This window comes from Colias philodice, chromosome 11, assembly GCF_061535455.1.
Source record: "Colias philodice isolate Cphi_HAF_F1 chromosome 11, ilColPhil1 Martin Lab GWU primary, whole genome shotgun sequence".
Lineage (NCBI taxonomy): Eukaryota > Metazoa > Arthropoda > Insecta > Lepidoptera > Pieridae > Colias > Colias philodice.
In genome coordinates this window covers 10,004,463-10,017,582 of record NC_143096.1, presented here as the reverse complement: position 1 = coordinate 10,017,582, position 13,120 = coordinate 10,004,463, and the positions used below count along the sequence as shown (strand labels likewise).

The window sequence follows — 13,120 nt, the reverse complement described above, 5'->3', positions numbered from 1 at the left end:
TCTTATTTGATTAACTTTTCATCTGGGATTGTTAATATATTATATAATATAAAAATTTGTGTGATTTATTGGTAGGTATACTATCTGCACACCTTACTCTTTCAAATAAAGAAATAAGTAATTACTTATGTATTCAAATTCACATTGGCGTCCATATATTGTACACCAGGTGGGTAACAAACGGGTCTCAATGAAGTAAGCTTCAAATTACGGTCAAGTGTTTAATAGCTGTGTTTTACCTGAAAATAAAACACATATTAAATACTTACCTATATTTGAAGCTTACACTTAACGTCCACCTGTTGTGGATTTCGACTCAATGAAAAACATCCAGCGCCCGACATTATCGTGCGCCCCGCCACCTGGTGGAGAGGTGTGCGAGAGAGATAGCATATATACAACGGAAAGAGAGGGAAAAATAGGCGGAAAAAGCTAGGTGCCTTCTCAATGAAGTAAGCTTCAAATATAGGTAAGTATTTAATATGTGTTTTATTTTCAGGTAAAACACAGCTATTATGAAAGTATTATTTAGTTTAAAATATGTTATAAAAATATGGACTTAAATGAGGTCTATATTTTTATGTGCGCTTAAATTAATTATTATTAACTCAACTTGTGGTCGTCAGTGATCGAAATTCAACCATAAACTTATACATAAGACCTTGATATTTAAGACCGGCTGCTCATGTACCTGCAGCAGGGGCAATATTGGAATTGCACCCTTAATTGTGATGTGTATAGGCAAGTAGGGGCAATTTACAGAACAACTGATATTGCTCCGACCGCCGACCAACAGAGATTGTACCAATATCGCCCCTGCGGCAGGTAGGTACATGAGTAGCTGGTCTAAGCGTGTGTGTGTGACAAATGCATGGTAGTGTGTGTTATGTTTGTTTATGAATGTATTTTTACACAAATAACATTAGCATAAGATGAGATAGATTTGCATCATCTTTATACAAACTAAAGTATGTCTATGTTCATACGCCTCCGTCCGCTCAATTTTCCTAAAAAAATGTACACAGCTTTTGCTTCACTTAGTAGCTCCTAAGCATAAGAGCGGCTAGTAAAATATGAATATTGTAATACTATGACCATATTTAGTTCGTGATATAACAATAAATATATTACTGTTTGTTATCTATTAAAATTATAATTAGGGCGTTAATTAAAATTATGCTAAATTGAGTTTTAATTAATTAATAGTGCCACATGCAAAATTTTAACAAATAAATAAAACTAGAATTATAATTTAGTCTTTTCTAATTCTAATGGCATAATAATATTCGGTATTTTTTCTGAAACCTTCTCAGCCTCTGCGTCTTTCTTTTCTTGTGCCTCTAACGCGTTCTTTCTAGAATTACCCAAAGCTCTTCGGTGCTGGATAAAGAAAAACCTGCGAAGGTATAATGTTATTGAAATTTGAACTTTAATCCTTTATCCTTACTGTAGAAATCTACATTTCTGTATTAAAAAAAATCACATAGAAAAAGTGAAACTTCTTTGGTCGCAAAGAGTAACACTTCAAGGTCGTGTCATGGCAATACCGTCGCGTTATGAACTAAGGCAACGATTTTGGTATCTTTGAATCTTGCCAAAGAAGTTTCACTTCTGACACGTGTGCTAGACACACACGCTCGTTTTATTATGGGTACTCAGATTTATATAAACGATTATAAAATGCTTTAAAGGTCGATAATATTAGAAAATTTATTGTTATATTAGCAAGCAATTTCATACACTACACAGATCTATTCAAAATGTTTACTTACATAAGAATCATAGTAGCTGGTATGATCAAAGCTGCACTCGTCAGGAACACAGCTCCAGGCAGAATCTGTAGCGTCTTCATGTATAGCCAGGAGTATAGCGGGTGGAAGACCAAGGATGCCAATGTCTCCGTTAATGAGAATAGGGAATTTACTTTAGCTGTAAGAAAAGTATTAATGGCTTATAAATGTTTTTTCTTTCTAATATACAAGCTTTCCACCCGCGGCTACGCCCGCGTTGTCTAAAACATAATAAATTTTATACTAAAACCTTCCTCCTGAATCAATCTATTTATTAAAAAAAAAAATGTATGCGTGTACTAGAGTACACACGTAAGAAGTGAAACTTCTTTACGACCTTAAAAATGTCACGAGTATGGCGTAACGCAAAAATGTCACGAGTACGGCGTAACGCAAAAATGTCACTCGTACAAAAATGTTACACTAAATTTTTGTCCAACCCCGATAAAGAAGTTTCACTTCAAAAAACGCATCAAAATCCGTTGCGTAGTTATAAAGATTTAAGCATACATAGGGACATAGGGACATAGGGACAGAGAAAGCGACTTTGTTTTATACTATGTAGTGATGTTAATACTATAATGCTGTAGACTGTAGAGTTTGAAAGAAAGATAGAAGTCAAAAACTGCTGGTTCGATTTATTATTATTTTGATGTTCGGTAATGGATAGATATATAGGCTACTGTATTGAAAATGTTGCACAAGTGGTAAATAATTATTGAAAAATTAATAAAATGTTCTCGTAGTTTCACGGCTACAAAAATGTCTTAATTGTATTAAGAGCGACATTCAACAAAATTTTCATTTATTACAAATTATGGCCAAGGCTTACTTAAGCCTCTTTAAAAAATATTATATTATTTGACTCAACAACGTTGAAAATAAAAGCAAAGAAAATATTACAGGGAGCGTATAGAATAATACAAATCTTCAATGTACTTAAATAAAGATTTATTTTTTATAATATCTTCATTATTTTGTACTTAATATAACAATTTAAAAATGAATTGTTTAATATAATTGAATGAGCTTATAAAAGTAGGTGAAACAACCAGAGGTACTCATTTTATAGATCTATAAGTTTGTCTGTTTATCTTTCCATATTTTACGCTTCGACGGCTAAACTGCTAAACCAATTGTTTGTAGAAAGTTGTATATAGTCTTAGACAGAAGGAGAAAATTATAGAGGAAAGTTTATTAAAACTTTACCTTTTTAAAGTTAATGATCTATTTTTTTTGTCACAAAAATGAAATTTCACCTGTAAGTTATATTTTGAGCTCGCACGGTAAGATGACATACCTAAAATTAGCATAATATTTAAGAAAGCAACTACAGAGTTTCTTGTCGGCTCATCTCTGTAGAGACAGCTTTCCGAATCGGTGGTAAGTTTATGTTATGACGGTTTGAAAGTGCTACGGTTTGAAGTTTTATGGAATAAATTAATGTTTGAGTTAAAACACAAAGTTTTGCAGTAAGCTATTGCCGAAATGAATTTTCACGATAGAAGAATAATTACCTGTTTCATCTTTTTCCACTAATTTTGATATGATGGATCGCAGTGATGTCAGTATTGCTGATGAGAAGAACTCAACAATAGGAACTGTAAATATAAAAGAATATATATATATATATATATGTAAAATAAAATGTCTAATAATTACAAGGTATCAAATGAGTACGTAAGTGATATGAACGGTATGCTTGTTCAATTTTTTTTATTAATTAAGTTAATTTATGATGTTTAATTAAATATTTTATTTATTGAATAATAGATGTATTTTGACGTTATCTTTTACTCACTTAAAATCATTTCTAAATCAGTTTTCACGAACGTTGTCCAGATGGCGCCCACAAATTTGCTGGACATCGCGATTAGACATAATAGAGAGTCGTCGATTTGTAGTTTTTTACTTAATATTGTTATTGAAAACATTGCACCTGAAACAATTATAAAATGTAATTAATTGTGATGATAATTTTGTTGTATTGAAGCATTTAAAATGTAAGGTTATTGACAAATGACGATGTAGAGTAAGTGTAGAGTCAATTTAAATACAAATATTGGCCATTTTTTGTAGGTGTAAATGGTAAAAATAGACTGTGGCGATTCATAAGAATATATTACTTAGAACTATTTGCCCCCAACCAAATAAAAAATATGACTTTTTTTCGTTTGTAACATGATTTTGGCTGGTACCACATTTTGAATGCAAATTATTGTATTATGTCAATTTATTGTAGCGTTGTTTCATATTACTTTTTAACAGAATGTATTGTCGTGATGACAAAAGTAATTACAAAATAACATCGATGCTAACAAGTAAACATAAACACATTCACAAGTAAAATACTTATTCCTTATCCATAGCGTAACACTCAGACAGTGTCAAGTGCCTATCTATGATATAATGGAAACTACTTGTAGCTATTTCTACTTATAAAAGACTATATCTATTATACCTTCGATTGGATGTAAAGAGTGAAAAGATAAATAAGTCATAGAACTAAAATCCAAGAACAAACATTTAACATTATAAGTATAAACAGAGGTGTAGTTAGATTTAAGTTTGGGAAGGTTCAAGAAAGTAAAATAATGTTCATAAACACAGAAAAAGCTTCTGAACAAATTAAGAGTAGATATTATGGGCTAGATAAAAGTAGTAAAGGTATTAGCAGATGAAATTCGATTGTTCTGGCGGGATCGCGAGTGACCGACAGGCTAGGTGTCGCCCCGGAATAGCAGAAAGACGAGGGTTCAAATCCCGCCTCGTATCGTTTTTTTTATTTTTTTTAAATTCCCAAAATTTTATAGTAGGTACTTAATGCCATCTATAGTAGGCTGATCACCTACTTGTCCCTAAAGAAAATCGATCAGTGAAACAGATGTATAATGCATCTGCCCCTTACCCCACTTGGGGACATGGGACTTCACACAACTTAATGCCATACCTATAGAATGCAAAACTATGGAGTAGCTGGCGAAAACACTGTACTTCACCATGTCCCAGTTGAGTTGGTTCCGGACGAATAGATAAAACACGCCGTGTTCCGCTGAAAAGAAAAACAGAATAGAGAAAGAATGGAGACGTGTTCTGTCAACAAACATTCGCTTGAAATTAAAAGAACCGAAAGCTTCGCTTAAATGAGCGCAGGACTTCACATCGTTTATTGCAGTTCAAATTGTTAGCTTAATGAAAATAAAAACATGTCGTTGAAAAGATTCTTATGAATTAAAATGCTAAAAATGTATTATTGTAAGTTTATCAAAAAAAAAAAAAATAATAATAAAATAAATAAGGAAATATTATAGGACATTATTACTTACACAAATCGACCTAGTCCCACAGTAAGCTCAATTAAGGCTTGAAAAATAAGATATTATCTTGATTGCTTTTTTAATTTTGTTTGGATACATTAACAAAATTAGTAAAAAGTTTAATATTTACATAATGCAAGTAATTAGACAAATATTCAAAACGTTAACTCGAAGTTCATAAGTTCAAGTCATTGACCTCTAATCTTTTAAATAAATAATGCCACCTAATGAGTTCTAGAAAGTTGAAATTTTGAATGTTTCTCCATACACACAAATAAAATTATCAAAAGATAATATTTTTGTAACGGTCTTAATATTACACATATTAAATCAAATTTAACGGGGTTATTCACATAACCACTAACGAGCTAATTAATAGATAAAATAAACTTATTAAAAAAAAACTACCGCTTTCAAGTATAGCTCAAAAACTAAACGCCTGGTCAGGATCAAATTTATATCGTCCAACATGATACCTCGTGCAATTTAAACTGGGTCATCGCAAATTGGTTTAATATTATAAAGGCCAAATAAACTCAGTCTGTCTCTCTGTCTGTTTGTGTCTTCTTCACGCCTAAATCACAATCTAATTTCGATAAAATTTAGATAGTTTAAGACTTAAGCAAGGACATAGGTGCTATCCCGGAATTCGTATGGGAATGGGAAGAATACGAGTTTATCGTTAACTAAATGGACCAAACTTCGGACGGAAAGCTAGTTAGTTATTAAGCAACACTTAGAACCTCATATCTAAGTAAATTAGATAAGACTTAAAAACACAGTCCTTTATGTTTCTTTTACTCTTAAAACCAGAAAAAAATGCCAAACATTCAACTTACACATAGCCGGTCCATATATAATGAACACAGCAACCAGGGTAAGGATCACTTTAATCCGTGTGCCACCGACGCGCCGCCGGAACGCAACGCCGATCGTGTCGAGCACGTGCGTTATGTCGAAAAACGCAACGTCACCGCTGCACCTGCGTTCGATCTGTAAAGGGTTAGGATCTTGTTAACTTGGCCATTCGGGTCAGTTTTTAGAACGAACAGAAATAAATGTAGAACGTTATTAATTCGATACAATAATAGGTAGCAAAAAAGCTTTATTATATTATTATAGGATTAAGTCGTTATATTGTGTAACACGAATTGATTGGAATATTAATTAAAAAAAATATATTCATGACGTTCAGTGATTGCTGTTTTACTATTGATTTGGTTTTCATACTGAATAATTTCTATAGATGATCAGAAAATATACGAGACAACTTCCCGAATAGAAAGTTATTCTCAAAGTGTCAACATAACCTTTTACTTATACAAAACGATTGCACAAAGGGACAATAGAAATACTCAACAATCTCAAGCGTGGAATTTGTAATTTAGCCTTTAATTTAAAACGCATAAATTATTTTACCAAACAACACTATAACACAACTATTATAAAGTGAATTCAATGAATTCAAAAATCCTTGAAAGTTTAATTTGTTCGAACGTTTCAACTCTTTTCATTTTCCAAATTTTCCGACATCTTCAAATGATTTTTTTTAATAAATACTTACATTGGAGCAGTATGAGTTTCAATATTTAGTTTATAATCACCGTAATTACAAATTTTGATGCTTTTAGGCCATGAATGTAGTTCTAATGTAATAAAGGTAACACAAATATGAGATAAATATAATTGGAATAAAAGCCATAATTGCATAGAAGTTAATTATAAAATTGATACAGTTAATCAATAACGGTCTGAAATCTGATTTCAAATATGAAAATAATGTACATTAATTTTGTAAAGTTTTAATAGATAATTCCTGCTAATTGGTACATTTAAATAATGATTACTAAATTAGTGATTTTCAGTAATTTGAAAGGTTAAATGGATCGCATATTAAAATACGTGGTCGACCGAGTTGTGTTATTTGTAGCAGATGTTTTTACTTTTTTATACGCCTGGAACTTAATATGTAATATTTTTTTACAAATCGGTAAATCTAACCAACACGAATTTATATAGTAGGTAATGTAGTGTAGTAGCAGATGTTTACTATTTATTGCAAATCTTTAGATTAGAAAAGAGAAGAGTTTTTTAATTACACACAGTAAGGTGGAGCAAGCATATTTTTTTAACGTGACAACGTCTTATAATTCGATAGAGCCGGCTGCACGCACGAAAAAACATGACTCATGCGGCGTTACCTCGCTCTGAGGCGTTCCATGTAAGGCTTGAAGTGCAAGCGAGAGCGCGGAACGAGCGACAAAGAAGCACAATCGCACGATGTCACGTTCTACTAACGTCAGTATACCGACTTTACAGACAACCAATTTTTTTTTAATTTCAGAATTATGTATTTGAGCAAGTTTAACTTATTACAAACTTATTACTAACTTATTACAACATATAACACTACCCAAATGTATTGTTAAAACAACTTTTACATTGAAAGTAAAATGATTTATTCTTGTTTCGACTAACCCGGAATATTTATAAAGTTTATTTTTGAAATACAAGTAATCGGTAAATCCTAAAATAAATGCTTATTTTAATCACCTCGTTACCACGTTGCTAAATCATGTTATAATCACTTTTTTGTAATAAGTCGTCATCGAATAATCTAATCTGAATATATCATTAGACTAATTTGACCTAAATCCTTTTAGTATAATATCTAGAAATAATACATTTAGATATTGCAAAATATTCGCTTCAATATTTAGGTCATTATGCCGCGACACTATGTTTTTATACAGAATGTAATTAGTGTTTAAAATAATAACTAAACTTGGTTATTTATTATAACGTTAGTCACTTTTTATGCCCTGTAACATCATTCCAGAGAGGATAGAGATATAGAATTTATTTCTGATATTTGGATTATCATAAACTGTAGCTATAACACTGACACACACTTAACTGTATCACTTATTTTTCATATAATTAAATTGATTTGAGAATTGTAAGGATATTCCTTTCTATTACTATTATAACGATTTGTTACCGAATATTATACGAAAAACTGCACACTGTGTGCAGCTAATTTTCCTAATGTTAAGTGTAAAATATTTTTAAGAAGTTTTCTCGATATTTAGCTTTTTTAAGATGTTTTTTGTTGTATCTCACTGTATTGTCTGTTCAAATTGTAAAATAGAAGAGTTCTCTTGTAAAATAATTGTCAATTACAATGGTAGTAAAGACAATAATTAGAGTAATATCAGATAAAATGCCATGATTTACCAGCTATGGTCGTCAATTATAAATTATTTACAATTATTAAACTGTCTAAAGATCCATGACATAATTACATTGACTTCTATTATTTTCATTTAAGAATTTATTATTATTAAAATATGTGGATCCTTAAATATGAATATTTTTTTATACAATGAGTCGCATTATTTTGTTGATATTCTGACGTACATACACTATTAAATAAAATTTGTTATAATTCATACACAATTGTTATTGTTAATATATTCATAGGTAGGTATTGAACCAAAATTACAGAATTATGCTTATTATTTGAAAACCTCACGTGTGAATAATAATGAAAAAATGCAGGAATGAATACCATTTCTTCCATCTTATTTAATTTTTAGTTGGTTTATATTTTAATTTTTAAAAATTTGACAATATTCAATTGACTTGCTATTGATATTCTAAGAAAATGCTGAAGAGTTTGTTTCTTTGAACGCACCCTGAACTTAGAAGCAATCAGAGACCGCAACGATGTGATGTGTATAGTAGGAATTAATACGGCGAAGATGGGGTTCACCATAGTATGTACCATAGTATGATATAAATAGAGTGTTTTCTTGAATTTTATAGGTTTAACATATTTTCCATCAGGTATCCCATCTGTTTCTGTCATGATTTAAGCATTCGATGCGCTTGGTTGATTGCAGCGGTAAGCCTAACGCTACCGCACGCCTCAAAATATATTGGAGTTCGACTAGCCTAGAGACAAGACGAATATCTTACACATTCTATACAGGAATCCAAAATACCTACTCGATAAAGTAAGAAATGAGTGTTACAGCTCATTTTTCAAGCCTTGATTAAAACTTATTCGTAGGTACAATAAGGTAGGTATTAAATTCTTCGTAATAATTATTGCATAATAATTTAGAAATGTCACCTGTAAATTTCAAGAAGGTCAATTTGTATGTAGGGCTTGGCATATGCCGTAAATAAATAAATAAATTAGAACACATTTTGAAAGTGGTTGTTTATTCCGAAAAAGTGTAATAAGGATTGAAGAATCAAATGAAAATAATTGCTACGCGCGAAATTCGTGAACGGCTTGACCATTCGGCATAAATTTTGAAAACGTTTTTGGTAAGGCACCAGAAAGGTTCTTATGGAGAGAAAACACGAAAAAGGGGCAATAGAGAAGAACAACTCAGCAGAACAAGGACTGCCGGGGCAGCTAGTTTTCGATATAATTTTAAATGTATTTATTAGTTATTATTTTTATTAGTTTTGTTAAGCTTGGTTGTAATTATAATGATGATGACTATGATTTTTATTGAACAGGTGTCTGTACCCTTCTAAGAAATAATCAGTTTAATAAAACCTTATATCAACGATTATTGTATCTAATCATTATTGTTTTCTATATTATTTTTGAAAATATCTATAATTTTTTTAGTAAATAAAAATGAACCATTACAAATATGTAATACAGATAAGATAATGCTGTTGTTTTCTATGTAACACATTTTTTTATATTTTTAAGATTCCCATTCATTATTCTTGTTAGATAAATTAGATTACATTGGTTTTTCTAAGGATTAAATTCCGTGATACAAATTGTAATTGTTTTTCACATATAAAATCACAAATATGGAGTTTCTTGCCGGTTCCTCTCCATAGATACAAAAAGAAAGAAAGGCATCAATTATTATTGAACCTCTACATAACCAAGTTAAATTCTTAGAACATTGTCACGTTGCTTGAGAAAACGAGTCATGCATTGTTAAGTCATGCGTTATTTATTTTTAATCACTACATAGTATAAAACAAAGTCGCTTTCCCTGTCCCTATGTCCCTATGTCCCTTTGTACGCTTAAATCTTTGAAACTACGCAACGGATTTTGATGCGGTTTTTTTTAATAGATAGAGTGATTCAAGAGGAAGGTTTATATGTATAATAACATCCATTAAATAGTGGAGAAGTACTGTTATTTTTGAGGTTTCTAATGTGATGTCGTAAAAAATTACATTTTTTCCGCTTATATTGCAAACGCAGGCTAAACCCTACGAGTTTTATCAAAATAATGTACTAAGTATTATATACATTGAAAAGGTCTACAGAAAAGTCCGCGATGGTATATGTCTATCTCTACGGTACCGGCCGGCCGTGCCGCTATGTTTTTTAGACAACGTTCACAGTTTTTCTGTAGTGTATTTAGTATCAGCATTGCACCCGTGCGAAGCCGGGGCGGGTCGCTAGTTTATTATATATCGATTACCACCAATGGATATTAATTTTACGCTAGTATTTCGCGAATTATATTCGTAATATGACCTTTGGATAGTATTAGCTTATCTTATACGTGGACATTCTAAGGCGATATCTTTTATTACTAGTTAATTTAATACGAAATGACTATTTTTTCTATTTAGAACAATGAGGTTATTTATTACTATATGTGCCCCGCGATTTTACTAGCATTGCTTCGTTCCTGTTGGTCTTAGCGTGATATAAACTATATGCCTTCCTCGATAAATGGGCAATCTACCACCGAAATAATTTTTCAAACCGGATCAGTATTTACGATTATTTTATCGAAACATTTTATCCTTGTTACCTCTGTTAGCTACCACAATCGAGAGTTTCGTACAGGAAATTATTGGGCGTCTCATCAAAATAAAGCTACACACGGAAAATTACCTTGATAGTAATCACTTGCAAAAAAGGGCGAAGGATCCTGTACTACTGTACTGTACTATACTACTGTACTGTACTATACTATAAGAAGGTTTAAAAGAAAGCATTGGCGAATTTACTAGTTGAGGTTGAGCCATGGTTGAGCCTATTCTCTCAGGTTCTATGAAATTTCATTCCTGAAAAATATTCGTGAAAACCTATCAAAATTGTTAATAGTGACCGTAAAAGGAGTCTATTATACGATTATCTATTTCCCAATTGTAATCATTATTGAACAATGTAAGAAAAACAATTACCACTTTATCTTGGATATTTTATAGGTGAGTATTAATTCGTATCTGATAAAAGAACATCAACTCATACTAACAATTCGGTTAAACAATACAATAAATATATGAATCTAAGTACTTACTTTAGGGAGTCCTTTAGCTTCGAGAAAGCTATCAGGTTCCTTCAAACAGAAGCACCCGTACATAAGCACTAAACTGAACAGGATAGTTGTAGACGTAAACAGTCCATAATACCCCATTTTTTGAACTAAAATTCCACCCATTGCAATCCCAATCGGCACTCCTGCTGTCATACAGAAACTAACCAACCCAACCCTGAATGTCCGTGATTGTTCCGAAGTTATGTCACTAATATAACTGAAGACACCGAGAAACATTGTCACCCATCCGCCAGTTACTGCTGTAAAGAACGTCTCCAAAAATATAGTCACTTCGAGCGGGATTTCATAGAAGAAGAACACATTGACAATATTATTCACTGACGTCATAACTTCCCCCGAAATGGGCAGCAATATACAGAGCTTCCTTTTTCCCGTCCGATCGCTCCAGGCACCCAAAAACATGATGATTATACACGGTAGTGCAGTATTGATCACGCTTCTCCAAATATCAATAGACGATATCAAAGTTTGCACTTGTCGTTCATACGTTGAATAGTTGTTGCTGCTCTTTTTAACTAGGGCATCGCATATTTCGTCCTCGAATTGAAAATTGACTCGGCACGCTTTGTCCAAGTTGAAATTGCTCATAGCGAACCTCGAAATCACACTGGGTATGATGAGCCCCGCCAGGAGCGGTTCCACCGTTATATTTTGCCGAATGTACCATAATTTGTCTGAGAAATTCCTATCCTTGTACTTAATGAGATGTTTATTCAGAGGTTTCTCTTCAGCCTTTACCGGGTCTTGTTTCTCGTCGGCCATCTTGGCTCCGTCCCACGTGTCGAGACGCTATGTGACACTTGCGATCACAATGCTATGTCCATTTTATAACGGTTAGTTATAATCGGTTGCAATGTTTAATTAAATACAGTGGACGTCGATATGATAGAACAATAATTGCCTTATTATTTACTTGTCCGATATTTGTTTGATAACAAATATGCGCAGATAATGATAACCGTTGTCTGTAGATAATAAGGTTTTGTTTCCATTGGATGGATAAGCACTCGATTTGTGGACATTCAATATCTACGTACAGATTGAAGGAACGGTAGCGCGATTCAATGACAAAAATTATAATGAAGATTTTAATTGCCTAACGTGATTGATATAAATTATTCTATTATTGTGTACAAGAAGGCTTCAGTTATTCAATTATTGTTTATACATTCAACGATAACTATTTCAAAATGCGAGGAACGCTTGCCAGAGTTCTATATGTATCAAATGTATGATATTTAATTAGATAAATTCTAGCCATAACCCATTATTACCTACTGTAATGTAAATAATAATTAGAGCTATTTATATATTTATTAAAGTTTTTTGTTGTTGAATTCCTGAGACTTTTTGTATTTATTGGTATACTGTTTATTTTAAAATGGTAATGGTGGTATTCTAAGATTTTGTTTGTTTTTAAACAAAATTTGTTTTGTTTTAAGCATCTATCAAAATGAGCTTTTACCTCCAATTTTTTTTTCGTGTCACAGTGATACCTTGACCAAAAAGAGAACTCGGTATCCGCTATATAAACTAAATTTTATCTATTTAATAAAGACGTGTGCAAAATACACATACTTTTTTGAATAATTCTATAATATATGAAATTGTGCTGGTGTATCTTAAAAAATTCAAGTAAGTTTATTTCCGTTATAAAAAAATACCCAAC

At 31.8% G+C, this 13,120-nt stretch overlaps 1 protein-coding gene across 1 annotated transcript; it reads right to left on the bottom strand.

Moving 5' to 3' along the window:
• Nucleotides 1-549: 549 nt before the first annotated feature.
• LOC149484823 (proton-coupled folate transporter-like) lies at nucleotides 550-12,523 on the bottom strand. Its single transcript, XM_089701103.1, has 7 exons — nucleotides 11,413-12,523; nucleotides 5,947-6,100; nucleotides 4,741-4,842; nucleotides 3,592-3,729; nucleotides 3,308-3,391; nucleotides 1,773-1,929; nucleotides 550-1,396 (listed from the first exon to the last, which is right to left on the bottom strand). Exons 1-7 carry the CDS (start codon nucleotides 12,211-12,213, stop codon nucleotides 1,246-1,248), a joined length of 1,587 nt encoding a protein of 528 aa, XP_089557229.1. The 5' UTR covers nucleotides 12,214-12,523; the 3' UTR covers nucleotides 550-1,245.
• Nucleotides 12,524-13,120: the final 597 nt, after the last annotated feature.

Coding starts and splice junctions, on each gene's coding strand:
- LOC149484823 (XM_089701103.1), bottom strand. CDS start 12,213: ATGGCCGACGAGAAACAAGACCCGGTAAAGGCTGAAGAGAAACCTCTG. Junction 4,843..5,946: donor TATATATGGACCGGCTATGT/GTAAGTTGAATG, acceptor TTTTCTTTTCAG/CGGAACACGGCGTGTTTTAT. Junction 1,397..1,772: donor CCAGCTACTATGATTCTTAT/GTAAGTAAACAT, acceptor ATACCTTCGCAG/GTTTTTCTTTATCCAGCACC.